At 49.4% G+C, this 22272-nt stretch overlaps 1 protein-coding gene across 2 annotated transcripts; it reads right to left on the minus strand.

Annotated features, from left to right (window-relative positions):
* Positions 1 to 9596: 9596 nt before the first annotated feature.
* On the minus strand, positions 9597 to 22045 carry Alg12 (ALG12 alpha-1,6-mannosyltransferase). Of its 2 annotated transcripts, none has more exons than XM_020181506.2 (12): positions 21901 to 22045; positions 19581 to 19684; positions 19192 to 19366; positions 18432 to 18609; positions 18222 to 18354; positions 16061 to 16234; positions 15556 to 15750; positions 14861 to 14964; positions 14043 to 14266; positions 10615 to 10784; positions 10456 to 10531; positions 9597 to 10319 (listed from the first exon to the last, which is right to left on the minus strand). In XM_020181506.2, coding segments are annotated over exons 3-12 (1488 nt in total). In that variant the 5' UTR covers positions 19194 to 19366; positions 19581 to 19684; positions 21901 to 22045; the 3' UTR covers positions 9597 to 10087. The 2 variants fall into 2 exon arrangements, with proteins under 2 accessions (XP_020037095.1, XP_073940843.1); XM_074084742.1 differs by having other exon boundaries at positions 10183 to 10319; positions 10428 to 10531.
* Positions 22046 to 22272: the final 227 nt, after the last annotated feature.

The following is a 22272-nucleotide window of genomic DNA, read 5'->3' on the forward strand; positions in this document are numbered from 1 at the left end:
ATCAGCCGGCACTTTGCTTCTCACAGTGGAGCCCAGGCCAGGCAATCTTGCCCACCTGGCCTATATAGTGAGTTCAAGGCCAGATTAAACTACATAGCAAAACTCTGTCTCACACACATACACACAAAAAGATAATCAGAAGATACAAAAGGAAATGGAGAATTAAACAGCATAATAAACCAGAAGAGCTCACGGCAATATACAGAATATTGCCCAACACTGAATATACATTCAGTGTATATTCACTGAAGATGTGACCTAACATAAATATTTAAAAGGGGAACTATGATATCTTCAACCACAATGGGATGAAATTAGAATTAAATGGCAGAAAGGAAATGAAAAATTCACAAATCATTGAAAGTAAACTCTCAGCCAAAAGATCAAAGAAGAAATCACAAGGGAAATTAGAAAATACTGAAAGATGAATGAAAAATCTCAAATCAACAACCTAATTTTAAGGAACTTAAAAAGGACAAACCCACAGCTAATGAAAGGCAATAATAAAGTTAGAACAGAGACAAATGGAATAGAAAATGGAAAAATAGTAGAAAAAACCAACAGAATCAAAAACTGTATTTTTAAAAAGATCAAAATGGGCCAACCTTTAGTAACTGGACTAAAAAGAAAGAGTCAAATGATGAGTCAAGTTAGAAACATCAGAAATGAAAGTGGGGCCATTGCTCCCAGTCTAAGAAACCAAAAGGATGACAAGACAGTGCTGTAAGCAGTTATATGCCAACAAGTTACACAACCTAGATGAAATGGACAATTTCTAGAAAACAAAACCTCCCATACTAAACCCTGAATTATGAATAACCCTGTAATACCAAGGAGACTGAATCAGTAATCAAAAATCTCCCCCAAAAGAAAACACCTAGATTTGGTGGCTTTACCTGTGAATTCTGCCAAACATTTAAAGAAAAAATTAACACCAATCCTTCTCAAACTTTTTCCAAAACATTGAAGGAGGAGAAGAAAAAGAAGATAACCTTCCTAACTTATTCCACGAAGCTAACCATGATTGCAAAGCCAAAGACACTCCAAAAACTTTGTTTTAAACTACAGGCATGGGAGTCAGGGGAGAGGGCCCAGCAATGTATACACATGTGAGTAAATGTAAAAACGATAAAATTAAAAGAATATTAAAAAAAGTATGAGCCAACACGCCTTGTATTAATGCAAAAACCCTAAAAAAAACCAGCAAACTAAACTCAGCAGCATATTAAAAGGATTTGCCTCCCCCAAAACAAACAAAAAAAGGATTACACTCCACGATCAACTGGGATTTATTCATGGAATTCAAGGATGAACTAATTACATGAAAATTAATTAGTCTAATGCATCAGCTTTACAGAATAGGAGAAAACACACATGACCAACTAAATGCAGAAAAAGCAGTTGACAAAATTCAATCTCCTTTCATGACAAAAACACTCATCAGTCTATGAATAGAAGGGAAGTACCTCAAATGGTGAAAGACTGAAAGATTTTATGATTAGGAACAAGGCAAAGATGTCTGCTTTCTCCACTTCTGCTTGACACAGTACTGGAAGTCCTAGCCAAAGAAATTGGGGAAGAAAAATAAAAGGCATTCAAATCAAGACGAGGAGATAAAATTATTTCCGTTCACAGATGATATAAGTAGAAAACCTGAAGATTTCTCTCTTTCTCTCTCTCTCTCACACACACACACACACAACACTAATAAGTGATTTCAGCTAAGTGGACTAAGCCAGTCACAAAAGGACAAATACTGTGTGATTCCACTTAAATGAAGCTGATAGACAAACTCATAAAGCTAGGGAATTTTGAGAAGGAAGAATAGCACACCACCTAACTTCAGTGCTTACAAGCAATAGCAATCAAGGTGGTGTGATATTGCTATGGGTAGAAAAAATTGACCCAGGGACAGAACAGAAAGTCCAGAAGCATTCCCTCAGACACATAAACTACAGAGTTTTTTTTAAATCTGATTTAAGATGTAAAATCAATGATAAAATGCACACATCTGTAGGGGAGGTCAATGAGTTTTGACAACTGTAGCCATCACTAAAATGAAAACAGAATAATTACTTCTCCCAAAGCTTCTCTTTATCCCCCAACTTTTAAGAGCATTTGACTTATTTTTTAACAGACTTAATTTTAAAAAACCCTTGGTTTCATAACAAAATTAAGCAGAAAGTGCAGAGTTCACAGATACCTCACCTCCACACAGCCTCGCCCACTATCATCACCTGGCGTGCTTCTTACAGCTGGTGAGCTCACACTGACGCCACCACCACACAAAGCCCAAGTTTTTATCAGGGTCGCTCGTGGCTGTCATCCTGCAGATGTTGACAGATGTCTGGCAACATGCACCCCCCACTGTGGAATCATTTGGATTCCACAGTGATTTCACTAACCCAAAAATCCCTTGTGCTTCACCTGTTCATCCCTCCCTGCCTGCTAACCCTGATCACAACTGACTTTTTTTTGTCCCTATAACTTTTTCTGGAATGTCATATAGTTGGAACCGTGCAGTATATAATAGCCTTTTCAGATGGGCTTCCCTCACTCCATGATATGCACTTACGTTTCCTTCATGTGGTTTTATGGGGTTTTTTTTGTTGTTTTTTGGGGTTTTTTTGCGGCACTGGGGTTTGAACTCAGGGCGTACACCTTGAGCCATTCCACCAGCCCTATTTTTGTGATGAGTTTTGGGTCTCATGAACTGTTTGCCTGGCTGGCTTTGATCCGATCCTCCTGATCTCTGCCTCCTAAGTCCTTCATGTCTTTTCATGACCTGACAGCTGTCTTTTGTCACTGAATGCTGTCCCATTGTCTGGATGGACAACGGTTTATTTATCCACTCCCCTACCGAAGGACATCTTGGTTGCTTGGAAGTTTTGGTAATTCTGAATAGCTTGCTGTAAACATCCCCATGCAGGTTTTATGTGGACACAGTGGACAACACCTTTGAGTTAATGCCAAGTGTAGTGAGAAAACCCTCCAAATCCTAGCCAGAGAACTTCATCTTGCAGCAAGCCACCGTCTAGCTGGACAGTGTTTGCTGAGACCAGCAGAGTCTGAGATAAGGGCAAGACACATAACTTACCCAGCTTTTTTGTTGTTGTTGTTTCTTATGTTATTGGAGGCTGTAGTCACTTCTGTTCTGATACTGCTGCTCTAAGCCCAGGTTTCTGCAATAGACTTAGAGCCAGGTAGGACAGGAGGTTGGTAAGAGGTGTGGGGACTTCAGGTTGTCCACAGCTTTCTAAGTAAGTCCTATTAAACTCATTCCACTCATGAAGCTGGACTTATATGAGGTCCTCTTTGGGCCGTCCACGCCAGTGCTGTTTTATGGCTCCTGGGAAGGTCCCACACCTCCAAGGAGTGTGGCTGCTTCATCCTGCGGCAAGAGCGTGTCGAGTTTGGTGGAAGCTGCCAGTGTCTCGGGCAGTGAACGCGCCCATTGGTCCGCGCCGCTGGCAGCACCTGGCACTGTGCAGTTTTCATTAAATCCATTCTACTTTTGCGTTTTGTTGTTAGACAGGGTGTCACTATGTGACACTATGTTCAGGCTGGCCTTGAAATCACAAACCTTCTGCCTCAGCTTCCCAAGTGCTGGGACTACAGGTATGTGCCACCATGCTCTTCTAACAGGTGTGTGATACTACCTCTTGAGGTCTTAGCTGGAATTTCTGATGACATACGGTGTGCGGTACCTTCTCATTGCTTATTTGCTGATGTAAGCCAGACGCACATCTCTCTGAGTGATGAGTTCAGATTGTTCGCCTATTTTAAAACCATGTTGTTTTCTTAGTATTGGATTTTAAGTGCTCATTGTATATTCTGGATATCAGTCCATCATCAAATCTGTCCTTCAGAAATATTTTCTCCTGATCTGCGGCTGGGTTCTTATTCTCTTGAGTTTGTTTGTTTTTATTTTATTTATTTATTTTTGTTGTGCTGGGGATTGACCCAGGGCCAGTGCATGCTAGGCAAGTGTTCTCCCACTGAGCTATCCCCGCACTCCAACTTCTAGAGTGAATTTCTGAGAAAACCGCAAAAGCAGTTCAGTGGAAGAAGATTAATCTTTTCAACAAATGGTCTGGACTGGAACAATTGGATATTCATACATAAAAAAAACAGGTGAAAAGGACCCATACGTCACGCCATACTCGAAAACTGACTCAAAACAGATGCTGAGTTAAATACAAAACGTCCAACCGCTAAGCTTTTAGAAGAAACCACTGTATACGTTTTCCATAATCTTGGTTAACGAAATATTTATTTTCTCAATATGACACTGAGGGTATGATCTGTGAAAGAAAAAAATGATACACCGGACTTCAAAATGAAGTGCTTTTCTCTCCAAAAGACAGTTGGGTTTTTTATTAGTACGTTTTGTGTGTGTGTGTGTGTGTGTGTGTGTGTGTGTGTGGTTCAAAGCCAGCCCAGGCAAATAGTTCCGTGAGACTCTATCTTGAAAAACCCTTCACAAAAATAGGGCTGGTAGAGTGGCTTAAGGTGAAAGCCCTGAATTCGGGCCCCAGTGCTGAAAAAAAAAAGAAAAAAAAAAAAACCACATGAAGGAAACGTAAGTGCATATCATGGAGTGAGGGAAGCCCATCTGAAAAGGCTATTATATACTGCACGGTTCCAACTATATGACATTCCAGAAAGAAAAGTTATAGAGACAAAAAAAAGTCAGTCGTGATCAGGTTAGCAGGCAGGGAGGGATGAACAGGTGAAGCACAAGGGATTTTTGGGTCAGTGAAACTATCCAAATGATTCCACAGTGGGGGGTGCATGTTGCCAGACATCCGTCAGCATCTGCAGGATGACAGCCAATAAGGCTGGTGGAGTGGCTCAAGGTACTAGTACCAAAGGAAAAAAAAAGAACCCTGAAAGCACAAAATAAAAACAAGGAAATAACAGATTGATAAATGATGCGGCTGCAGGCTGCTGTAGGAACCCCCGGGATGGGCAGGAGGCGGCACTGGGCTGACCAGTTTGGTCTGTTCACATCTGCCTGTGGAGCGGGCATCCTGCGTGTCCTCACAGGCCAGCACTCGAGACATGTGGCACTCAGGCCTGTCACACCTCACTGAAGCTGCTTCTAGAAAGGTTGGTCTCTCTGACACACTGGAGCATGTGGAGAGGGAGAGTTGGGTTTGAAGATGAAAAAGCCGAACATGGCAGAAGAACTCTCCGTGCCTCCTGGCTCTGGAATACCAGTGCTAGGAAACAGGTGGGCTCCAGATGAGGCAGATGTTCTTGTGGTTCCTTCTACTGTGTGCTGAGACTGCTGTGGTCCTGTTGGGCCATGGCCTTGGTTTTAGGAGGGCTTAGGACCTGTCACGGGACCCCAAGAGATCTGAGGTCTGCTTCATGTCCACTGAGTCAGCAAATGATGGCCATGTTTACAAACACACACATCTCTGGAGAAGTGTGTCTGTAGACTGACAGGGCAAATATTTATAATTATGCAACACAGATTTTGGGTATGTTGTGGTCATTGTATTATTTTCAACTTTCTCTGTGTTATAAGGTTTCATAATGAGAAGTTGAAAAATGAAAAGAGAAATGTGCCCATCTGGGTGGCTAAAGAAAAAAACAGAAAATTCTGAATGCTTATGAGATACGGACAAAGCGATCTCTCACGTGCTCTTGGTAGGAATGCAAAGCTAGAACTATTCTAGAAAGTAGTTATTTGTAAAGCTGAACATAAACGTACCCTACTTCACGGCAACTTCATTCCTGGGTACATATATGCACCAACAGATGCATGAACGCGCATGTAGAGATGTGTACAGGGATGGAGCCGTTCTCATGAACAGCCCGGCCAGCTGCAGTCAGATGTCCCCAAATCAGTCAGCAAGGGCTGCTTGTGTGGCCACATGCGTGCACGCGACCCTGTTGTGACCTGTCCTTTCTGTCTGTCCCTCATCTCCCTCTCTCTCTCTCGCTCTCTCTCTCTCTCTCAACTTTTTTCACGTGAACTAGGGTACGCAAATATTTTTACACAGAGCGCCAAGCTATACCAGAGAAAGCTGAGATGATATGAAAGATGATATGAAAGCTCCTCCAAAAACACAGGCAAAGTGTTATAAGGCCTGACAAAGGGCTTGTATCCAGAAGACAAAGAACTCTTACAACTAAGACAACAAATTTTAATGTACGAGATCTTTGAACAGATACTTCATAAAAAATGATACAGGTAAGTCAATATACACAGGAAATACTCACCGCCATTAGTCACCAGAGAAGTGCAGTCAAGATCACTGGACACCTGTCAGGAGCTAAAACTGAGAAGACCAGCAACACCATTTTGGCAGGACTGCAGAGAAACTAGAACTCTCCTATACCACTAGTGGGAACTAAGAATTAAAACAAAAAAAATTTCAAAGTCAGATGCCAGTGGCTCACACCTCTAATCCCAGCTACTCAGGAGGCAGAGATCAGGAGGATCCAGGTTCAAGCCAGCCCAGACAAAAAGTGAGACCCTGTCTCAAAAAACCCACAAAAAAGGGCTAGTGGAGTGGCTCAAGCAGTAGAGCACCCACCTAGCAAGTGTGAGGCCCTAAGTTCAAGCCCCAGTGCTGCCAAAAAAAAAAAAAAATTAAGGTGAGAAATGTTTAATTACTCTGAGCTGCACACACTGCACACCTGTACCAAATTATGACACTATTCCCACAAGTTTGTAGAGTTAAAATTTAAAGCAGTGGAATGAAAACCTTGGGAGGTGCTTATCTTCTGGCTTCTGTTAGGTAGTTAGTTACCTAGAGAAATGGAGACATTTATAGTCACACAAGAGCACCAGAAACGCAACAACCCATGTGGACATCAGTTGAGTAGATAAGCAGACTGTGGTATATCCATTCATTGAGAAACTAGCTCAGAAAAAACGGGTGAAATGGTAACACCTAACTAGATGATATCTGCCACATGCAGGGACCTCAGAAACATCACCTGGAGTGAAAGAAGCCAGAGCACGAGATTGCATTCTGTACGTCCCTTTACTGTGACACCCTAGAAAGGACAAAACGAGTGTTCAGGGGTGTCGAGCAAGCACAGAAGGGCCAGAGAGCTGTTCCACTTCCTGTTTGTGGTGGTTCATACAGTGACCAGAGGCTAAAATTGACAAGCTTTATTATATTTAAATAATGCCTTAGTCAGCCAAAAGATGAAAAATCAGCCACACTCATACACAGAATAATTCCCCAGTTAGGAGAATGAGAAGACACCATTTACCACAGTAACAAAATAAGACAGTGGAAAATCTTTAGGAATGAGCTTAACAATACATATTCAAAGCTGGTGTGAAGAAAATGACAACACATGCTGGACAGACCAGACAGGAGGCATGCATGACACCCCTCGCTCCAGGTTAAAATGCCCAGCAGCAGGCCGCCCCTGCCCCAAGTGAATCCACACTCCAGGGCAATCCACAAAATACCTACGAGCTCTTCATGGAGCACGGTGAGTTTACACCAACGTTCCTGTTTCAAAGTAAAAACAGTAACTTCTGGGAAAATACTGTGGGGCTGCTGCCCTGGCAGACACCAAGCACACAACAAGGTGTAGAAAGGGGTACCAGGTCCAGGGGACCGGCCGATGGAGCAGGCCCAACACAGAGGGACAAGTGACTGCGCATCTGGGGAAGATGCAGAATTAGACAACCCTCACACCACACACACAGTCACTCGACAGACCAGAGCTCTACCACAAAGAGCAAGGCACATGGTGTGGTTGAGGATACGGGAAGCACAGGAAGGGTGGCCGTAAGCAAGGCAAGCAGAGACCGCGACACGAACAGGGATGGGGGCCCCTTCATAACCAAGGCCCAAGACTAACGAGGGGGAGGTCAGTTGTGCACACATGGGGATGAAGGGTGAGTACCCTAATCACTAAGTCATTTTTAATAAAGTGAGAGAAAGTAACCTCAAAGCCAAGAGAAATGAACCAAAGTTACAAACACTTTTAAATCTGTGGGAAGACATTCAGCTTTGCTCCTAAGGGGAAACAGAGGTTGAAGCCACTGACGTACACAGCCAAAGCCGAGGCCTGGCCCTGTGGGATGTAAAATGGAAATGGAGCCCTCTGTGGGGGAGTTTGGCCATACCTAACAATTCTACCATGCGTTCACCCTGAGGAGAGACCTCCCTCCACAATAAGAAAACAGATGTACAACTTTTTTTATTGTAGCATTATTTCAACTTACAACGTATGGAAATGAGCTAAATGCCCATGTGGAGGTGAGGTGCTGAGTGAACCATGGCCCCCACACATGGAGCTCTGTGGGAGCTCTCTGCACCGACACATCCATTTCCAGAGACACCATTAGTAAAGACGGTGATGCTACCTGAAAGAAAGGAAAGTGAAATGTGTTTCTGTGTATCTTTACAAGTCAACCAAGGAAACAAAGATGTTACCAGAAAAGGAAGAGCAGTGAGCCCTCTGTGAGTACGCCTTTGTGAGTGGTTTGATTTTCAGAAGCGTGGTCATGTTCTACAAATAAAACACAATCAAACTGAGCAGGGAAAGAGCTGACAAGGACTTCATCAGCAGTCTGACTGCATGACCCAGTGGTGGCTGGGGAGTGAAGATCTAAAAACAAACCTGACCTCTTTCTGATGGGTTTGTTTTGTGCAATCATTTCTGAAACTACTTAACATGTCTTTTATCATTGAGCAAAGGAGATAAGCTCAATATTCTCACTGTAGAAGAGAAACACAAATGTGGAGCAGAGGGAGGCAAGAATTCTGTGGAGCTGGGATGAATTAAGAGCACATGTGTGTAAGATGTGTATGCATATAGGCATGCCTGTACTTCCTGCCTACCCTGTCCACAGAAAGTGCCTAAAAGCAGACACCCCAAGAGCAACAAGCACACCCATTCCCTTCCCAAAGAAGCCAAGATCCCTCAGACAGGGCTGATTCCAGAGGCCCAGAGGGACACCACTGTGCTGGAAGTCAGGCAGTGCTAAGGAGGGCATGTCACAAGGGCAGAGCAGGCCTTCCATGGGGCAAGTCTCCTACAATGTGAAAGCCAGAAAACTTGGACAGGACTCACAGACCACTGAAGTCAAGTAGAAGTGCACACGTGCGAGCCAGTAACAGACGCTAAGTATGTGAACATGAGCGATGCCGATGATCAAGAGACAGGAATGGGGGGAAGAGCTTGCTGCCATGGAGGCTGAGTGCCAGGGAAAAGAGCTGGAGTCTGAAAGCCCACCCTCCCGCCATCACGTGGAGCCCTCTTGGAAGTGTCTGAGATGCATGAGAAAAACGTGGAAGTACCAGCTGGAAATGGCCACCGGACGCACTCAGGGGCCAAAGGCCACATGTAATGGACTGGTCTTGAACGGCTCAGGCAAACGTGTCCCAGGAAAACGTGTGTGTGTTATGAAGTGTGATGCCTCCAGTGTGTATGCGTGTGCAAGCGTGACGTGTGTACATGTGCCCAGAGCAATACCCACCCGCAGTCATGTGCTGCCTGGCAGTGTCACACATTACAAATACGTGTCCAATAAGGGTGACAGGGCCAACTGCCCTTAGTGTGACAGCTGGGCAGAGGTGTATCCAAAAGTAACCACATTCACAAGACACTACACAAGAAAACAAGTTTTTTATTCTCATTCTGTTTCGGATATATTTATCTCCAAAGTTTAACCTGAAACAGAGATGGCCTGCCTGCGAACTCAGAAGGGCTACCCACATGTGCTAAGGCCCTGGCTCTACCCTGTGGTCTCCTGAGCCTGGGCAGGCAGCACATGACCACCGTCCTTCCTTGACTATAAATGACACCCAGTTGGGACCATAAATGATCCTGTTGCCCACCTGACCACACATAGGCAGGTCTGAGCAGGCCACCGTCTCCCTTGGTGGCTCCTGGGATGCCAGCAAGACCTGGGCTCTTGTTCTCTCAGCCACACGCCCAGGTGTGGCTGTGGCACGGCCCAGGCCCGCCAGTAGGTGAATGTCAGGGCATGGTGGCAGTCCTCAGCTTTGTCTTCCCATACTGAGTCCTTAGCTATGCCAGAGACCTGAGCTCACGATGCTCCTGGAGGCTGCTGGACTGCAGGCCAGCCCCCAGCCCCTCAGGACGGCCTGGGAAGCCTCTCCAGAAGCACCAACCTCGTCTGCAGGTTTACATCAAAGGGAGGCAGTTTAGTCAGGTTCAGATTCACGCCTGTTATGCCCTCGATGCTGGCCAGGACCCGGTGGGTGTCCCTGTAGAGGGCCAGGTGCCCGGGAGCTGCCTCCATGAGGATGTGTGTGTAGGCCAGCATGCCTGCCGCCCCAGGCTGCATGTCTTCCCTCTTGTCGTACCTGAGAAAGAAGAGCTAGCTGTCCCCACATCACCCATCCCTGCCTGCACCCCACACCCCCTTCCCAACTCCTGAATGCTGCTAAGGTGGCCCCAGAGGAACACTCCACCTGCAGCTATGTCATTCCAGAAACAGACCTCCAGGCGCTGTTGACTTGTAGAAACCGTGACACACCAGTCTGGGCAGCAGCTGTGTCGATATGCAGGAAGACATCTAGAAAGTCACGCAGTGGTCAGAACCCAGCCCCAGCTCCTCAGCCAGGTGTGGCTGGCCCCTGGCAGCACTCAGGCACTGACCTGTCTGGGGTGGTACCAGGTCATGCAGCCGCCACATTGCAACGCCCCCAGGATAGTTGAAATGCGACACATAGAGGGATGTGACTGTGTAAGCAGCATTTACCACGAGGTGTCCTATCACAAGCAGGGTCCCTGCCTTGTACAGCCAAGACTTTTTATAGTTATTCAGCCTGAAAAGAAGAATGACAGCGCTCCATGAAAATATGCAGTGAAAAAGCTAGTGTCCAAGTATCCAAGAGACTCCGAGGAAAGCAGTCTCTGAGGACAGACAGGCCTGTTTTCAACTTCACCCCATCATAACAGGCAGAACGCTAACCACCAAGTACTTACGCAAATAATCAGCTAGGGTGGCTGAAACGCCACCTTTAGACTCGCTAAAGTTCACCCAAGAGGCCACTTTAAAGTTTGTATTAGGGCTGGAGGAGCAGCTCAAGTGGTAGAGCGCCTGCCTAGCAAGCCCCAGTACCACCACCAAAAAAAAACAAAAAAAAGCTTGTATGATTTTCAAAAAGGCATTTTCAAAGATTCCCAAGTGACTGCCTAGGTCAGAGACCGCCCATGCCAAGCCCCTCACTTCCGCCTCCATTGTGGAAAAAGTGAATTGGACAAAGCAGATAAGGTGCACAAACACCAGCCGGGAAGCCAGGAGGCCAGGAGACCAAGAGGCCGAGATTGGGAGACTGGGAGGCCGGGAGGCCAGGCTTTGGTTGCCTGTCCTCCAGACCAACAGAGCCTGTGCTGACCTGCCTTTTCCAAGCACTGGTGGATCCCCAGGCCAGAACCAGCTGCTAAGAACATCCAAACCCTGCAGAGTGTCAGTAGGTCACCAAACTCCCTTCCTTTCCCAGGAATGTTTTTCTTCTTGTCCTCCGTTCTTTTCTGAGAATGGCTTTATGTGAATTCTGTCACTGAGCCCTGTCTCAAGGGTCAGCTTGCTGCCCACCTACACCCTGTCAATGCTTGACAGGCTCAGAGGCCATCCCTGCCCCCAGGTTTGTGTTGAGCCTGTAAGACTGCAGCTTCAACCGCAACCTGTGCTTTCCCTGCCATCGGTGGCTGACTGTAAGAAACTGTACCATTCACAAATATGAGAACGACTGCTTTGGTCTTTACAGAGACGTCTGCCAGCCAGTGTCTAAATCCCAGTCACCAGGCTCCGAGTCCTTTTCTGGACTGGCGAATAGCAATGCAGACTTCCAGCAGAAGTAGCCGGCCCACCCCAAATACAGGACTTGAGCAATCTTTGGCACAAGGCCACCCTGGGATGACTCCAGCCCCACAAGCACCTGCCTGAGAAGCCCAGTGTTGTCGGGAACCTGCCGTGAGATAAAGTACAGGCATAGGACCTGAGCACTTGCTTCAAAAACACGCACATGCCTTTCCCTGCCCTTTGAGGCACAAATCCACCACCAGGGCCATCTCGGAAACACAGACACCAAAGTGCTCTGCCCTCACTCCCAGGCCTGAGGAACAGGGTGGGGCTGGCATGACCGAGGGCAGATCCAACCGCACCACCAAAGATGGTGCAGCAAAGATGCAAGAATTCTGTCCTCCTTCAGGTAAGGCCGATGTGCACACCAGGTGGCCTCCGGCATAACGGGTCCCTTACAGGCCAGCCTGGAGGTGTCCAGCTTCTTGCTTTGGCAAAACTGAGTCCAGTTCATGTTAGACCCTCTGTCCAGCTGCAAAAGCCCACAATGAGCTAGGCAAGGTGGTACATACCTGTAATCCAAGCCACTCACAAGGCTTAGGCAGGAGCATCGTGAGTTCAAGGCCAGCCCAGGCTGCGTAGCAAGAACATATCTAAACAACTGCCCAAAACCTGTCACTGGTGCTCTAACTGCATCAAGCTTTATGTTTGCCCCCACCCTGCTCTTGCCCATGATTGGGCCTATAAACCAACCCCGAGACACAAAGCAGCCAAAGGCAGGGAAGTCAGGAGGCCCACTGTGGTCTGCACCTGAAATGTCTCCACGGCCTCATGTACTGACCACCTGGTCCCCAGTGCTGCTGTGGCAGGAGGTGGAAGAGACTTGAGGAAGTGGTTCACTGGGGCAAAACTTTGAAGGTTATACCTGCTCCCTGGCTCTTGCCTGTCTCTGCTGCCTGTCCTCCATGAAGTGAGCAGCCTCTGCCACATCTCCAGCTGCCATGACGTCCTGCCTCCCAATGGACACAGAAGCAATAGAGCCAAGGACTAGGGGCTGAAATTTCTGAAACCATGAGCCACAAATATGATACCTCCCTTTAAGTTGTTTCTGTCAGATATTTGGTCACTATGACAAGAGGCAGAGACAAGCAAGTGAGCAGTGGAGGGTGCAGTGGAAGCTGAGGGCAGATGTGAAGGCAGCACCCTGGCCAGCCTCTCCTCTCTAACAGGTGTTTGGGGAAGCCTGGGCTCATGGGGCCCACTGAGGGCCACATAATGGGGCTTATTCTCCTGACCAAAGCCAGCACCTCTGTGTCTTTCCATCAGATCCCTGCCCCCCACCCCCACCCCAGCCTGGACAGCCCTCCCAGGATCTTGGCTCTGCCTCTTAGCCTCCTAGCCAGGCCCACTGGCCTCCTGTTCCCACCAAAGAAGCAAGTCCTCAATGTGACCTGTCTTGACCCCAGGATCTTCTCCACGTCCAAACAAGGAAAGGGGCAGGGTGGGACTCCTGGTTCTACAGAGCCCATTATGCTGGGAGCCCATTTGTACTCAGACCTCCATGCTCTAGCCTGGGCACCCCTCCTCACACCCTGTCTGGCCTCACCTCCACTGCCCGCTGCCCATCCCTACTCCTCCATCACCTCTGACTCCCACCCCTGCTGGTTCCCCTGGCCCCATGGCCTGCTGTCACCTGTCCCCTACACAACTTCCATGCTAGCCTCACTGAGTCCTCCACATGGAGCCACACACCCCTCCCCAGCCCTCCAGTCTGGACAACCCTCAACCTGCAGTCCCCGCTGCTGGCCATCAGGACAGACAGGGAGCCTGTCCCTATAGCTTTCTCCTTCACCAAGCAGCCAGCTCACACCCTCCCCAGCTTGGCACAGCCACTGTCAAGTGTCCCTTACCCCTAGTGACCAGCCCTAGGACAGTTATCAAACACTGTGCTGACAGGAACAAGACTTACAACCAAGGTGATGGCAGACAGAGACCAGCAAGCCATGGTCAGCTGGTACTCATGGCCTACATGGTACACTGAGGACCACACTTCCTATGTGTCCATTAAAAACCTGCCCCATTTTAAGCCAGCAAACCTGTTTCCAATGAAACTTGAAGTGTCAGCTGGGACGCAGCACAGAGGTAAAGCACTTGACTAACATGCCTGGGGCCCTTGGTTCGACCCCAACACCCCCATAAAAAAAGAAAAAAGACCAGAGACTGGGCTGGAGGTACCTCAAAAGAAAAAAGAGACAAGTGTGACAGTACAGAGCCTCACAGGTGGGAGCAGCCCCTGGCAGCCGTGATATTGAGGGCTGGGAACGTGTAGATGATGAAGCGCAGCTCTTTGTGGGGAAGCAGAGAATACAAAGCGATGAAACCCAGGGACGGCAGGGTCAGCACATGGGTCCTTCTGTCCACTGCGCCCACGGGCACAAAGAGAAGGCTGCAGCCCAGGCCACGTGGCAAGGCAGAGTAGAAATACCACAGGAACGGGGAGGTCTTCAGGTTGGGGGTTAAGGAAGCTATGCCAGGTATCACTGATCGGGTCACTGTCCACATAACGGAACCACGCAGAAGGTAGGATGGAGGCTAAAGTGGCACCCAAGACAAGAGACTGCCTCAGGGGGTGTGGAGACTCACACCTCAGGTGACAGGCATGTCCTCCCCAGCAACAAGCTGGCTGAGGGTCCCCATGGAGGGCTGTGGGGAGTTCTTTTATCTGTCCCTCCTTTTCACAGTAAAAGCAGATGACAGTGGGTGACATGTGCCCCGGGGACTAATGATTACACCATCCTTTCTATTGTGGGCTCACCTGAAATGCTCCATTACGATGTTCTTTGTGTTTTTGTCAGTACAAGGGTTCAAACTCAGGGCCTCATGTTTGCTAAGCAGGTGGTCTAACACTGGAGCCACCCTGCCAACCACCCCATAGCAAATGCTCTTAAAGAGCAGACTATCATGAGGACTAAAGCTGAGCGTGGTATAACATCTGCAGAGTGGGCAGAAGGCAGAGCAGCCGGCCACGCCATTGGAGCCAGTGATTCCCAGGTGTGAAGAGCAGCCTCTCCCCCACCTCACAGTCATAAAGGATACGCCCCAGTTGGAACTCTTGTTTAGCACGGTGTTGTACCAAAGCACTTCTCCCTCTGGCCACACGAGGTATTGCCAGAAATGGGAGTCCACAGCAACTGTCAGTCCTAATAAAACAGAATAAACCGTTCTCAGGAATAAGCACGGCCACCAGGAACATCCTGCCCATGGGTAAACAGCTCCCCGATGCACCGCATGGCACAGAAACTGCCAGCCACTCCCCAGGAAAGCTGCTGTCTGCACAGGTCACCATCGCCCCAGCGGTCCGCAGAGCCGGACAGTGGCCCTTCCACTTCCAGGCCTCCCTTGCCTGGCCAAACAGTCCAAAGGACAGATGGGCAGACAGAGGCTCCCAGGGCAGCAGTGGGGAGCTGCCCATGGAAAACAGCATGGGGCTGGCTGGACTTTTTTTTTTTTTCCTGCGGTACTGGAATTTGAACTCAGGACCTACACCTTGTGCCACTCTGCCAGCCCTTTTTTTTGTGATGGGTTTTTCTGAGATAGGGTCTCACGAGCTATTTGCCCAGGCTGGCTTCAAACTGTAATCCTCCTGATCTCTGCCTCCTGAGGATTACAGGTGTAAGTCACTAGCGCCCATTTTAATTGGATTTTTAAAATCACAAATTTCTCTTCATCTTCGTAAAACAAGGCAAAACAAAATAACCCATGTGGAAGAGTCTGCAGCGAAGCGGACTTGCCTAGACAGAGGACCCCAGCTGGGATGGCGTGCTGGAGGAGCCTGGTCACCGACATCCTTCTGTAGCACATGGCCAGCAGCAGCATGAGGCCCAGCAGCAGGCAGAGCTCAGCCCTGAAGACGATGATGGCGAAAGCAGAGAGCCAGATGAAGTGGGCCCACCTGTGCTGCAGCCAGGCTGTGAGGGCCGGCAACACTGCAAGACATGAGTGCCACTGTCACCCTCCCCACCCACTCGGGGCACATGAGCTGAGGGGAAATGTGTTTCTCATCACAAGAGTCATGCAAAGTGACTCCAGGAGACGGGTACTCTCAGATTCACAGACACAGGTGCCTCTTAGGTGCCACTGCTAAAAAGCACCACCCCTGTGCAGGGAACTCCACTTTCCATTACAGGAGACACTGGGCAGTGTGTCTGAGAAGCCCAGAGGGAGGCAACTGGGGTGGGGAGGCGCTCCCTCACCCAGCAAGGCAAGGGGTCTGCAGACACAGCTGCGGCTACATACCTACAGCCAGGGCCAGTACGTTGGGGAGTGTTCGTGTGCAGTAGTACATTAGGTGGAACTGCATGGCCGTCACCCAGCAGAACATGGCAGCTGTTGTGGCCCCGAACTGTCGCCTGACTTCTTTTTGTAACATCCAGAGTCCAAAAATCACACCGAGCCCAAGGACTCCTCTGACTAAACAAAAGACAGTGATGTGCAGTGTGCACAGAAACAATGAATCAAAGCAGCTTGGTCAGTGTCACCTGCCATGCTAAGCTAGCAACCAGGTGACAGGAAACCACTTAAGAAGTTGCCTTTGGTACCAAAAGTGGGCAGCCTGGACCCTGGGACCTTTCCCTGCACTCAGAGCCCTATAGTCCAAATGTACAGCTTTACCTAGGACCACATGGCTTGGTCAGCTACTCTAACAGCTGGGTAGAGCTGAGGGCAATGTTGGAAACAGGTGACCAGGGACCCCACAGCACAGACAGTGATGGTGAGCACCTCAGACCTTGCCCTGTGCAGCTGAGGGCAGGACAAGGTGGGACATGGGCCCCAAGGGTAGAGAGCTGAATAGAAGTGTCACCAAGGCCAGTTGTCTTGAAAAGACAGGTGAGGTAGGGGTCCCCAGAAGGGGCCAGCAGACCACACACACTCAGAGTGGATGGGCCTCATTGGCTCCTAGCCAGAGACTGAAGCAGGAGAAAATCACTTTGGGGCTGCTCTCTTGAAGGCAGAGGGGCTGCAAAGCCTGAGTGGGGGCTGTGCACTGGCAGCTGTGGAGTGACCCCTGCTGGCGGGAACTGCAGACTTCCAGAGGCCAACCCAGGCGCTCAGGAGGAAACCCAGCCTGGACATTAGCCTTTTTCTACTGACGTGTACTCCTGAACTTGCAGTGCAATGTCTCACTTGGGCATTGCTAGCCCACGTCCACAGGGCTGACGTGTACTTCTGGTGCTTCTGTTTACATTCCCTGGCAAGGTTCTTGTTTCCACCAAGCCCTCATCTGATGAGCCCATCTGGGGCCCTCTTGATTTTCCATTTTCCCAAGAGTCCAACTGTAGTCTGAGGGTCAGGTGAGGACAATTTGTGACAACCTCAGTCCAGGGTGACATATCATCGTCCACAGAGGAATTATTTGGGCCTCCAGCAGGGGCCAGGAGTACTAGAAAATCTGGACTGTCTTAGAACAGTCAGGAAAAGCAGGACATCACGGTGCAGAGGCAGCAGTCCGGGCTGTCTTGGCTCCCTGGCCTCTTGGTGGAGGCTCCTGGGGGAAAAGCGCACCCAATTGGGAAGTTTGAATAAAGTCTGCATTAGGTGCAATAAGATTCACTGAAATGGAAAAATGCTGCTTGTTGACAAAAACAAAAAAGCCAGGTTGTAGAACATGCACAGATGTTCTGTCTGGTTTAAAAGGAAGCATGGGCACCACCTACAAATAGGAGGGATGAGGCCGGTGGTCTCCAGCATGGTATGGAGTCTGTCAACAATTTATGATGTATTTCAAAATAGCTAGAAGGACAACGTATGGTGGTACATGTCTACGATTCCAGTGCTCAGGAGGCTGAGGCAGGAGGATTTTGAGTTCCAGGCCAGCCTGGGCTACACAGCGAGAACCCATCTCAAAAAAAGCAAAAGAGAAAACAAATCAATGTAATTACAAGCCTCAAGGTTCCCAACGTGAGCCATGTCTGAGGACATGGAAATGCTAGTTACCCTGATTTGGTCATTATGCACGTATGCATGTGTCACCATCATTCCGTACTCCACTAGCAAGTACAAACATACGTGTCAGTCAAAGTTTTAAAGTACTCATATGTGCACAAAAAGGCTGGGAGGACGTGCATGCAGGCCAGCGAGGTGGCCTCTGGGATCTCAAGGGTTGCTTGTCATGTTTTCTGTACAGGTGTGCTGTCACTGCAGAAATAAAGGGCTCTGTGACTTAGCAGGGCTGAGGTGGGAGCAGTGGGCTTCACAGATGCCTTCTCTCCTACTGGCCCTGAAAGAAGTTACTGTCACCCTGACTGAAGGAGTGTGGAGGCACAGAGCACACTGTCGCATGCCTCAGGTATGATGGTAAGGCTAAGGTAATGGAGGGCAGGCCCCCAGGTGAGGAAGCTCAGGCTGACTGTGAAGCTGTCGCAGTTCCCTGCCTCGTGGGAAGTTCTTACCCACTTACCTATCAGCTGAGAGTAAAATTTGGACACCTCCAACAGTGAGAGCACATAAACCACAGGGCTGGAGAATGCCGCAATCAACAGTGGCCCCAGAAACGTCCTGGGGACAACTCCAGGGAACTCGTGGTGGTCATACTGCAAGGAGAAAGAGTATCAGCCAGAGGCCTGAGGAGTAAACCAAGGTTCCCAGCCAAAGGCAGCAGTGGCCTCACCTTGTCCACATCCAGCCTGTGGTAGAGCAGGTCGTGTGTGGCCTGCAGGTTGAAGCTCTCCTCCACCTTGGTGTAAGGACAGGTGACAAGGTGGATGGTGGCAACTGTGACAAGCAGCCCCAGCAGCAGCAGTGGCCGCCTGCCGGGTGACCTCTTCCCCGCCATGTGGGGCTTTAACCTTCATAAAACCAAAGATGAGAGACAGCCGCCATTAGCACTGCACACTCTGACACAATGAAAACCTGGATCCCAAGTTTCAAAAACCTCTCTGAGGTTAACTTTAGGACACCTGGGTGAAGAGGAACCAGAAATCCTTTGACCTGCTCTTGTAATTCCTGTAGGTCTAAAATTGTGTCAAAAAAGAAAGGTAGAAGAAAAATCACACTTGAAATCACACTGTGGTTCCTGCCTATAATCCTAGCTACTCAGAGGGCTGAGATTGGAAGGATCACAGTTCAAGACCAGGCAGGCAAAAAGTTTGTAAGACCTCATTTCAGCCAATAGCTGGGTGAGATAGTGTGTGCCTGTCACAAGCTATGTGGGAGTCTGAGATTGGGAAGATCGTGGCTCAAGGCCAGCCTGGGCAAAAAGCAAAACCTTATCTCCAAAATGACCAGAGCAAAAAGGGCTGACAGAGTGGCTCAAGCAGTAGAGCACCTGCCTCGCAAACGTGAAAACCTCACTTAAACCCCAGTAGAGCCAAAAAAGAAAAAGAAAAATCACACTTGAGAAGCAGTCCTGTCCCAACCAGCAAGCTTACATGTGACCCTGAGACCGTCTGATGGAAGCCTTTTGTGTCACAGGCCAATGGTCGGCAGTGAGACAGCCTCTGCACTCAAGGTCAGCTCTTCATGGAGAGTCAGGAAAAACCTGGGCTTACCAGCCAAGAGAGACGGACCCAAGGCTGTGAGGTGGAGGTTGGGTGGGAGATGCACCTAGAGGACAAGAATGACATAGAGGAACGGTTACAGGAGAGTAGCACAACTGCCAGGGACACAGGACTCTGGGCAGCCACAAAGCCCAGTCCTCCAGGGACAGGGGATGGAATTATGGAAACCCATCCTGAAGCACTCTGAACCACACCCCAGGGGCCTGGAGGAGATAAAATGTGGTGCCCAAAATGGCACCACACTGGCAACAAATCTATACCTGCCTGCAAGTAGTCATCCAGACACTACAGGAGGACATGAGGGGACTTAAGGCACGAGATCCTTGCGAATCCACCAGAGCACCAGTTTCCACATACAGAAGACCTAGGGAGGAGAGGGCAAATGCTTCTTTGTGTTTCTGGATTCTTTTTAATTTTTTTTTTTTTTTTTGGTGGGTCTGGGGTTTGAACTCAGGGCATCACACTTTGCAAAGCAAGTGCTCTACCCCTGAGCTTTAGCCACACCTCCAGTCGTGTTTTCTGGATTCTTTAAAAACAGGTTTGACTTTATTCAGTCAAAACCAGAAGGGTCAAAGTAGAGGGAGAGAGCCATAGTGCTTACTATTTGTTAGCATCACTTTCTGATCCAAGAGTTAAGTATGGACTCTCCAAAGACAGCATGGAGGGGTTATGAAGGAAGGGAACATCTGTGACCAGAAGGAACAGGACTCCTGCACAGTGGGGGTGGGGAGAAAGAGGCTTTCATAACTTTATAATGACCAATAGACCACAATCCCTTTTTCCTTTCTCAAATATAAAAACTTGGTCTAGGGCCAGTCAGAACCACTGACCACTAGATGGGAGAAAGTGCTATAGTCAAACTCTTCATCACTCTGATAAATACCCCAGAGAGCAACTCAAAAGAGGAAAGATAAGCTTTCGCCTCATGGTTTCAGGGAGTCCACTCTATGGTGGCTGGATCCACTGCTTTGGGCCTGAGGCGAGGCAGAACATCATGGCGGCAGGAGTGTGCGACAAAAGCTGCCACCTCATGGTGGCCAGGGGCAGAGAGAGAGGATGCCTGGCAGGTATAGCCTTCAAAGTCAAACCCCCAGTGATCTCCTGATTCTTCCTGCTAGGCCCTCCTAAAGCCTCTACCACCTCCAAAAATAGCACCCCTAGCTGGGGACCAAGTCTCCAACACATGAGCCTGTGGGGACCCTTCCTATCCAAACCCTCTCGGCAGCTTTTAGGTTGCCCTTGAGGGCGGGGTTTCTGTTGCAGTTTTCCCACCAGTGTTGCCTCAGCACCAAGAACAGATCTACTGTGCTGGATCAGTGATGCGCTCAGGGCCCCTGAATTCACAACCTGGGGCAGGGCCTGCTGGGCTGACTTCTGCACCAGCTGAACTCGATGCACAGTAGGTGCTCAATACACCTGCTGAAGAAGAAATTCAGAAAAACTCTAAAACAGAGATCCCGCCACCCTAGTCTGTATTTTCATTAGGAGTATGCCAATCGTATGAAGAAGTTCCAGGGAAGCAGAGGAGACTCACAGTGCTTACACACTGCTCTCCAGTCCTCCCCAAACAATGAGTTAGACAGAATGCACTGACACCACACCACAGAGGCAGCTGGGCAGGATGCAAAGCTCAGCAGAGACTGACATGGCTATCCTGGCTGACCCCACGCTGCCCCCCCTGCAAGAAAAATCCAAGCCATGGGGTGAATGTTCCTTGCAGAACTCACCCCAAGCTTCCTGCCAGGCCCATCCCACACTGGGTTGTGCTTTTTTTCTGAAGATCAAGGGCAGCTTGGTCCTCAAAGTACCAGAAGAAGAAGGGTAAGTCAGAATGGACATCCAGGAACAGGGGGCAATAAATGTGACATAGCAGTACAAAACAAAACCACCACAGGGAAGGGGGACAGCCAACTGTGCAGCTACTCTACAACCACACGGTTCATCTGAAGCAGCAGGTCCCAGGAACATGGCAGGCTCAACAGGCCCAGGTCAGGCTGTTTTAACAAACTGGCTCACAGAATGACAGCATCTCTGACAAGGAAACAGCCCGCAAGGGTCCCCCAGTCCCCGTCAACTAGGAGTCCAAGACTTCCACCGAAATCGGTCAAGTCACAGGTTCAAACTGTATCTCTCAGTTGGAAACACAAAGGGTCTGGTGCAAATTATTCCTGCTGCCCACCAAAGACCAGATCAAACTTGGCGTCATTTGTACTTTTTCTACTGACACTTCCCCACCTCCAAAACGGGCCTTCTCTAAAACCAAGACAGTGCACATTTTAACTTGCCTCACTTAAACCTCTTAAACGGGGAGAAGGTCAGCGGGTGCCCATGGCCTGGGCAGGTGGCCGTGTGCAATGCAGATCCCTTGTCCCCAAGCACACAGGAGCGGGTCCCGGGCGCAGACGTCAGTCCCCATGTGAGAGGTCCAGCCATAGGGAGAGATCAGCGCCCAGGTGAGGAGCCCGGAAGTCGTCAGGACCCAGGGACTCTGCAGCCAGCGCGAGCTCGGTACCCCTGTCGCCCCGACGGCCCCAGCCTCGCCACCCCCTGAGCGCCCGGGCCCCGGCGGTACGTGCTGACCTCTCCTACCCCTGTCGTCGTCCTTTGGAGCCCTGAAGCCTGGGCTGCACTCGGCCGGAAGAGACGCGGCGGAAACTGGGCACAGAAGCGAAGTTCTTGCCCAAACCTAACATGGCTACTACAGCCCCGGCCACTGCGGCTCTGGAGCGCCCTTCTCGCCCGGAGTAAAGATGTCCGCCCCGGGCCGCCGACGAGGGGCGGGGCCGAGGGCCGGCTTTTGCCTTTCGGCCCCGCCCTCCTCTCGCGGGACGCTGACCCGGGGCCTTCTCATTGGTCGCTGCTCGTGGCGAACTCGGATTGGGCCACATCACACTGGAGCGGATCCCTCCAGCCAATGGAGGCGTGCGGGCTGCCGGCTGGGCGGGGCCCCGG

The sequence above is a fragment of the Castor canadensis genome, chromosome 8, assembly GCF_047511655.1.
Source record: "Castor canadensis chromosome 8, mCasCan1.hap1v2, whole genome shotgun sequence".
Lineage (NCBI taxonomy): Eukaryota > Metazoa > Chordata > Mammalia > Rodentia > Castoridae > Castor > Castor canadensis.